Raw genomic sequence first — 8,157 nt, 5'->3', positions numbered from 1 at the left:
TTAGGGTTTAGGGAGGTTACATAAGAAACTTTTTTGTGCTGGACACTTTATGGTTGAACCCGTCTAGTTAAATTGGTCTTCCACCATTTCGGTTGACGTTTATGATGTGAATCAACTTTCACCTACTCTTTGTGCAATTATATTTCTTGTCTCTATTGTTTTGCATTTTGGTTCCTTCGTGTGTTCTATCCTTTGGTCAAACCAAGCCCCCTAGTCTTTGTGACCCTGTGTTTGACCAAAACCAAAAGAAAGAGAAAGACTTCATGACTCTGTGACTTTAATTTCCCTACTAAATAATATTCAACTCTTCATAGTCCAAAATCAAGAAAAACTTCGTTAAAGTCTCCCTAAACCCTTTTTTGAAAATGTATTGTACGTGGTTTGGGGGAAAACCTGATCACGTGGGCATTCTGTCTCAATCGGCAATACTCCTCAATCTCAAATTACTCGAAATCAACCCTCCATATTCAAAATAGACAATAAGCTTAGTCCCATAAAATCATAAGCTTATTCTTATTATTTTTAATATGAGTTAAAGTGTTAGGCTCTGTGTGGGAGGACATATGTTGAAAATTTAGAACAAGTACAGGGAAGGGACACAATTTGGGGATATCGGATCCACTTCTGTTTGAGAGGCCTAAGGGGTTAAGTGGTGGTGGGAGCAGGGAGAAGGGATGGTGGGGCTGGGTATTGTTGGGTAGGTGTGGGGAAGGGGGCTGACGACGGAACCGGGGGAACATGGGATATGATTTTTTTTTAATTATTAAATTTTATATTGAGGTTAATTATTTTTAATTTAATATTAAATATTTTTTAATTAAACAAACTGACGGAATTTGTTAACTATTGCAAATGCGGTGATGAAATTGGGAAAATAGAAATCCAGTGACCAAATTTGATTTTGAGCGAAAATTCAGTGACCAAAAATGTAATTAACCATAAACGAAAAGTTTGACATTGCAATATTGCAACAAATTCATAATACTTTAGGTGGTAACATGAGACATACATAGATAGCAAAAAAAGTTCTACATACCAATAACCCTTATTAAAGCATGAGCCAAAAGACAAAAGTGGGCATGAAATAGAATACAATAAGCCAAACATCTAAGAATAATAAGAACAAAGCAGACACAAATGAAGTCAAATACAGAAAAGCAGCACATGTCCTGATCAGGTAGTGAATCCATCAACAGCAAGCAATTCACCACATGTTGTCATATGTAATGGCTTTGGCAAATGTAGCCTCTGAGTTGATGAGAGGAGTTGAGAAATTTTTTTCATTGTTGGACGACACTGCGGATTGGGATTCAAAGATGCAAATGCTATCTTCACAAGAGACACCACCTCCCATGCTTCTTGTTTTGTGGGTTGGGAGATGCGTTGGTCCAGAACATCCGAAATTGGCATTTCATGGGCAAGTGATGCAGATGAGGACGATGATGACGCCCCGGATGATAAAGATGAGAAAACATCTCCTGGATGGCTTCCCATAATTATTTCCAGTGTGACAGCTCCAAAGCTATAAACATCGCACTTCTCATTCACTTTCATTGTATATGCAAGCTCTGCTCAGAAAAAGCAGATAGAAGAAATTGTATCATGTATCAATTATGCACAAGTACAGAGAACAGAGAAATTGCATATGATAATATTACCTGGTGCAATGTAGCCAAATGTGCCTGCAGCGGCAGTCCAATTAGTTGAGTCTGGATTTAAAAACTTAGCAGTGCCAAAGTCTGAAACACAAGCCTTATATTCAGAATCCAACAAAATGTTCTTGCTTGAGATGTCACGATGTACAATCGGTGGCAAGCAATCGTGGTGCATGTAAGACAAGGCATGAGCTACACCTTTTACAATATTCACCCTTTTGCTCCACCCTAACTCTTTAGCCTCTTCCTCTTTGCTCAAGATTGCGCCCAAGCTACCTCTTTCAAGATACTCGTACACCAAAAATGAGTGTCGTTTATGTGCACAAAAACCATAGAGCTTCACAATGTTCCGATGTCGTATCTCCGTGAGTGCCCTTACTTCATTTAAGAACTCATTTTGAAGATTTTTCTGGTCATTTTGCAACAAATGGAGTTTCTTCACAGCCACTACATTGGCAGATGGCAAACTTGCTATGTACACGCTTCCATGTCTTCCCTTCCCAATGCAATATGGGGGATCGAAATCTTCTGTTGCCCTTATGATTTCCTCATACATTGACTTTCCATCAAAATTTAAAACTGAAAAAGATATTTCTTCATTCATGTTTTTTTGTGCTTTATCCTGATGCTTCTTCTTCCTTTGCACTATTACAAAGACAATAGTAAAGGAAGCAGATAGAAAAACAATTACTGCTAGAAGTGAGAATAGGAACTTCTGGTCTTTTTTTGAGCCATGTGCATTGCAGGGTGGCAAACCTCTGACTATGCCACACAATCCTTTGTTCCCTTTTAATCCTTCTGGCAGAGCTTCTCGAAATGCACTGATGTTGGGAAGGGGACCTTCCAAGTGATTGTAAGATATGTCAACGTACAACAAGCCGTGCATCTCTTCAAAACTTGATGGTATGGAACCCGAAAGATTGTTGTGGGAAAGATCAAGTTTCACCAAACTCTGCATACTACCCATTTCTGATGGTATCCTACCTTCAAGTGAGTTATGACTTAAATCCAGGTCATTCAATTGAACTAACTTCCCTAACTTAAATGGAATTGTTTGAGCCAACTTGTTGTTGCTCAAATTCAAGTAGTGCAATTTGACCAAGTCACCTATAACGCTCGGAATCGACTCATTGAATTTGTTGGTTGACAAGTCAAGATATTCAAGATCATTTAATGATCCAAATTCTGACGGTATACGACCCGAAAGTTGATTTCCATTCAATATCAGCCTCACCAATGAAGACAACTTCCCGAATTCTTTTGGGATCAACCCAACTAAATGATTTGAAGAAAGGTCGAGCACATGAATTTGGGTTGCATTTCCTATCTCAGGTGGGATGCTACCAGTAAGGTTGTTTCCTGCCATTAGCAAGGTTGTCAACTTTGGGCATTGTCCCCAGTTGTGTGAGATTTCTCCATACAAGTTGTTGTTGCTTATGTTCATAAAATCAAGATTCGGATAAACACCAAAGTCTTCAGATATATTGCCTGTAAATTGGTTCTGATCAAGACGAACTCTTATTAAGCCCGTGCAATTTTTCAAGCTTTTAGGAATAGGTCCAGTCAAATAGTTTCTGAACACTGAAAAGTTTGTAAGCTTTCCACCTTGGCAAATATTTGGAGGCAAATAACCAGACAATTGGTTTGTATCCAAGTGCAATTGAATCAAATTCTTGAGATTCTCTAACTCTTGGGGAATGGAGCCGGAAAGTCGGTTATCCCGTAGATGTAAGATTTCCAAGTTGCTCAGGTTACCAAATGAAGTAGGAATTGAATCGTGCAGTTGATTGCCGCTCAATCCTAAGTTCACAAGAGATTTAATGCTCCCTATCTCTTTTGGAATCAAACCAGAAAGTGTATTGTTATGAAAGTACAAAGTGTTTAATTTTTTTAAGTTACCAATACTTAGAGGGATGGGACCACTTAAAGTGTTGGAAGACAACTGTAGATCTACAAGAGACTTCAAATTACCTATCTCATTGGGAATAATGCCAGAAAGTTGATTACCAAAGACGGAAAGATTGGTAAGGGTTGAGATATTTGCTAAAAATCTTGGAATTGAGCCTCTTAATTGATTATCACCCAAATTAAGATCCATAAGAGATTTCAAGTTCCCTATCTCATTGGGAATATAGCCAGAGAGTTTATTGGTATGCAAGTACAAAGTGTTTAATTTTTGTAAGTTACCAATGTTTGGAGGGATGTGACCACTTAAAGTGTTGGAGGACAACTGTAGATCTACTAGAGACTTTAAATTACCTATCTCATTGGGAATAGAACCAGAAAGTTGATTTTTATAGAGGTAAAGATAGGCAAGTCTTGTTAGATTGCATAATGATCTTGGAATTGAACCGTTGACTTTATTCTTATACAAATATAGTTCCTCAATAGATTTCATGTTGCCTATTTCCTTGGGAATATCCCCAAAAAATGTATTTTCATGGAGATCGAGAAGGGTAAGATTTTTTAGGAGTCCGATTTCTGGTGGGATTCTCCCGGACAATTGATTGAGAGAGAGATCAAGATAGTCGAGTTTGGAGAGGTAACTGATTTGAGGTGGGATGACATCAAAGAGTTTATTCATCCGGAGGTCAAGATATTCAAGATTAGGGAAGAACAAGAATGAAAATTCATGTAGCGTACCTTGAATACCACAAGTGGAAAGGTTTATCTTGTTGACACTTCCAGCTGTGTTGCATGAAACACCGGTCCAGGTGCACGGGATTGTATTTGCTTTTGGATTGGTGGAAGAATTGTTGGCATTATGAGCGGGAGGGTACCAGTTGAGAATATTGAGGGCTTTGTTTTGAAATAAGCTGGCTTTCCAATTGAGAAGAGCCTTTGCTTCAGTATCAGTAGTAGAAGTAGCAGAAGCAACCCAATGCGGTGATGAAACATACAACAAGGTAAGGCAATAAACCATGAAGAATACTTTACCGGAAGTTAAAGATCTCATGGTTATTGTTTGTGTGCTATACCTATGGGCAGTGCCTTTCTTATAGGTCTTTTGGATCTCTTCTACCATCACTTTTCTTTTAAGTCCAAGTGAGGAAGGGAGAAGGGGAGAGGGGAAGACTTTTGGGGTTTTCACTTCACCTGGGTCAATGAGACCTGGGAGAGCTTGATTGGATGTTATTGGTTGATCATTGTATGTGCTTGGCAGAAGGCCAACGAGACCTGGGAGTGGCTATCACTTCACCTGGGTCGTTGTGGCCCTACATATATTTCAAAACAAAGAATTAGTTTTACAGAAAGTGGGTTGGATATTTATGCGATTTTACAAATATCTACTTTGTAAAAAAACTTTCATGGAGTAATGAGTAAAGAACAGGGAAGAGTCTTTGGGAAAAAAATAAAAAACAGATTAGTGAAAAGTTATGGTTCAAGAACCCAACCTCACAGACTTGCACATCTCTCTCCCAAAGCCAAAGAAAACTCCCACTAACTTACTTCCTCCACACTCTGGCTAGAACTGAAAACACATTATACATACAAAACGTTAAACCATGGCATTGGACAATGAAATTATTGTTTTATTTTTTCATTCCAAGTCTCATGATTTTATTATGTGGCCTATTCTCTTTTCCACACTAAAATCCAAGTCTTCAAAGTTCAAGACTTGGTTTAGGGTCTTCCCTTTTTTTTTTTCATTTTCTTAATTGGAAGACAGTTTGGGAAGACTTTTGGGGTTTTCACACCCTTGAGTCAGAGTCAGAGTCAGAGTCTTTTTGGAAATTTTGCATTTTGTGTTGGAACTGAATGGAATGAAATTGATAGAAGTGAGAGTTTGATTGGATGTTATTGGTGTATGCGCTTGACAAAAGGCCAAAGAGACGTGGGAGTGGCTGTTACTTCACCTGGGTCGTTGTGGCCCTACGTACATTTCAAAACAAAAGAATTAGTTTTATAGAAAGTGGGTTGGATATTTATGCGATTTTACAAATATCTACATTCTAAAAAAAAAACTTTCATAATGTGTTTATTAATCAAGAATTGTAATTCTCGTAAAAATTAAATTCCACATATGAAGGATTTTTGTGTTTACTTCACATCAATAAATTAAAAAGTAAGTGAGGCCTATACAAAATTAAGAATTGAATTCCTGATTTTGGAGGAATTCAATTTTTGGGTGAGATGTGGTATTCTAATTCCTGGAAAACTAACCTATTAGAAATTCATCTTTTTTACCCATTGTATCCTCACAAAATTTTAAAAATTCCAAATTCTTCATTTACTTTAACCTAACAACGAGGACATTTTAGTAATTAGTGCCACTCCTAACCCAATTCCATATGATTTAGTAAGGCCATCTCCAGCCAGAAAGGAAATTTTGTTTTTTTTACATTTCCTTTATTTTAAATTAAAATCTCATTTAATTGAATTTCATATATTTAATTAGGTACCTATTTGACTATTTAAAAATGGCAAATATGGTAAACCTTGTTGGCCTCGTGGACCCTGGACAAGTTAGCTCTCAATCTGGAACGTATCTCACCGTTCAAAATATCTCTCAAACCGCCTGAAAAATGCAGATGGAGATCAATTTTACTTGGTGCCTTATAATCCAGGGTTAGTCCCCTTCTATACTTGCTCCTTGTAATATTTTTTTTTTGTAGTATATTTAATTTATATGGATCATTTTGTGTAGGGGTCATTGGGTGTTAATAATTATGAGACCAGCTAAGGAGACTGTCTATTACATGGATTCATTGCCAAACCGCTCTGTTGACGAGGACATGAGAAATATAGTGAATACGTAAGTTTATTTATAAAAATCTAAGATTTTTTATTTCTGCATTTGAATGATACTACGGCTTTTTCAAATACCGACGTTGTAGTGAAAACAAGACGACAGTATATTATAACCGAAGTTTGAAATCAATTACAATGTTAGTATTTTCTTGAAACTGTCGTCTTAATTGAAAAACCACGTCGTTTGTGTTTTTCATTTTAGGACATTTTAATTTTTTCTATTCAACTTTCATTTAAAAACAACTTTGGTTATACGTTGTTTTTCTTCGTCACTGACGTTAGAATGATACACAACAACGGTTCTTATTTTCCGACATTTGAAATAAAATACGATGTCATTTGTTTTACAAAACCGTCGTCTTAACTTTTTTACCATGACGGTTAATGTTTTTTTATGCTAATTTTTAGTTTTGTCATTAACACTTTTTGTTTTCTTGAAACAGTTCAATCAAAATGTATAACTCTCACACAGGCAAACAATCATCACGTAAATCACCCATATGGAAAAATCTACAAGGCACTCCTAGACAACCAACAAATGTAGAGTGTGGCTATTACGTGATGCGTTTCATGAGAGATATAATTCATGATGCAGGCCTAGCATTTGAGAAGAATGTAAAATTTAAGATATAATTTCTTTATTTTAATACCACGATGTTTTCTTTCAAAACCGTCGTTTTATTATTTGTAACATGTCGGTTTTTGTTCTTTATTTGCAGTTTGACAAGAAAAAGGAACCAATTGTCTATACTCAAGAACATATTGACGAAGTCAGGCTGGAATGGGCAGAATTCGTGAACAAGCAATTACAGAACAATATATAAGTGATAATGTATATATTTATTTTTAAAATGTTTAGGTTTATTTTAATTTTTTGATAATGTATATAAACATATTTTTGGTAATTAATTAAACATTCATAAAAAAAATCAAATGAAATTTATTTTTGTTTCTAGTGTTTTTTTTGTATAAAATATTTATGTCGTGGAATGAAATAAAATGAAAATAAATCCTAATAATTTAAATTAATTCCCAAAAATCGACGTCTCATTCTAATTTATACGTCTCATATATATAAAAAACCGCCGTCTTATTGTAGCGGGAAAGAAAATATCGACGACATTTCTCAAAAACGTCATTTAAGATTGATATACACGTCGGTTAAATTATAAATTGAAATCTACGAAAACAGTTGTAGAGATGTACAATGTCAGTTACAGGTTAAAATATGACGTTGCATTTATAAACATAATACTCGACGGTGTAAATTATACCCACGGCAATTATTGAGAAAAGGTTGACGTTGTAACTCCCTAACCACGGTGGTGATTACATTGCGACATCTAATGATGTCTAGGACGACGTCATGTGTTATTCAACGTCGTTGTAAACTGATGCAACGTCGGTTATCTACATTTGTCATTTAATTTTTGTATGATTTTTATATTTTTTTTCCTAATATTCATAATAATTTCAAAACAAATTCCATAAAATAAACTGACAACTACTATGCACTCATTGAAAAATTTAATGTCCTATAAATCTTTAAAAAATTTAATGTTGAAAATATTTTTATTTGTATTTAATTAAAAATATTCATAATAAAAATAAATCATAAAAATTTAAATTGTTCCAAAAAACCGACGTCTTATTTTTATTTACACGTCTTATATATATAGAAAACCGCCGTCTTCTTATAGCGGGAAAGAAAACATCGACGGCATATCTCAAAAACGTCATTTAAGGTTGA

The 8,157-nt window shown here is 35.5% G+C and overlaps 1 protein-coding gene across 2 annotated transcripts; it reads right to left on the bottom strand.

Moving 5' to 3' along the window:
* On the bottom strand, positions 576–5,102 carry LOC18779808 (probable leucine-rich repeat receptor-like protein kinase At1g35710). Of its 2 annotated transcripts, XM_020565352.1 has the most exons (3): positions 4,299–5,102; positions 1,659–3,455; positions 576–1,568 (listed from the first exon to the last, which is right to left on the bottom strand). In XM_020565352.1, the coding sequence occupies exons 1-3, from the start codon at positions 4,678–4,680 to the stop codon at positions 1,174–1,176; spliced, it is 2,574 nt and encodes an 857-aa protein (XP_020420941.1). In that variant the 5' UTR covers positions 4,681–5,102; the 3' UTR covers positions 576–1,173. The 2 variants fall into 2 exon arrangements, with proteins under 2 accessions (XP_020420941.1, XP_007214055.2); XM_007213993.2 differs by having other exon boundaries at positions 1,659–5,102.

The sequence above is a fragment of the Prunus persica genome, chromosome G6 (genome assembly GCF_000346465.2).
Source record: "Prunus persica cultivar Lovell chromosome G6, Prunus_persica_NCBIv2, whole genome shotgun sequence".
In the NCBI taxonomy this organism is placed as follows: domain Eukaryota; kingdom Viridiplantae; phylum Streptophyta; class Magnoliopsida; order Rosales; family Rosaceae; genus Prunus; species Prunus persica.
The sequence above is the reverse complement of the archived record's forward strand: the minus strand, read 5'-3'. Positions and strand labels throughout refer to the sequence as shown.

Bases quoted from the DNA above. Each gene is read 5' to 3' on its own strand.
- LOC18779808 (XM_007213993.2), bottom strand. From the start codon at position 4,680: ATGGTAGAAGAGATCCAAAAGACCTATAAGAAAGGCACTGCCCATAGG. The intron at 1,569-1,658 runs GTAATATTATCA...TTTTCTGAGCAG, and splicing joins ATTTGGCTACATTGCACCAG to AGCTTGCATATACAATGAAA.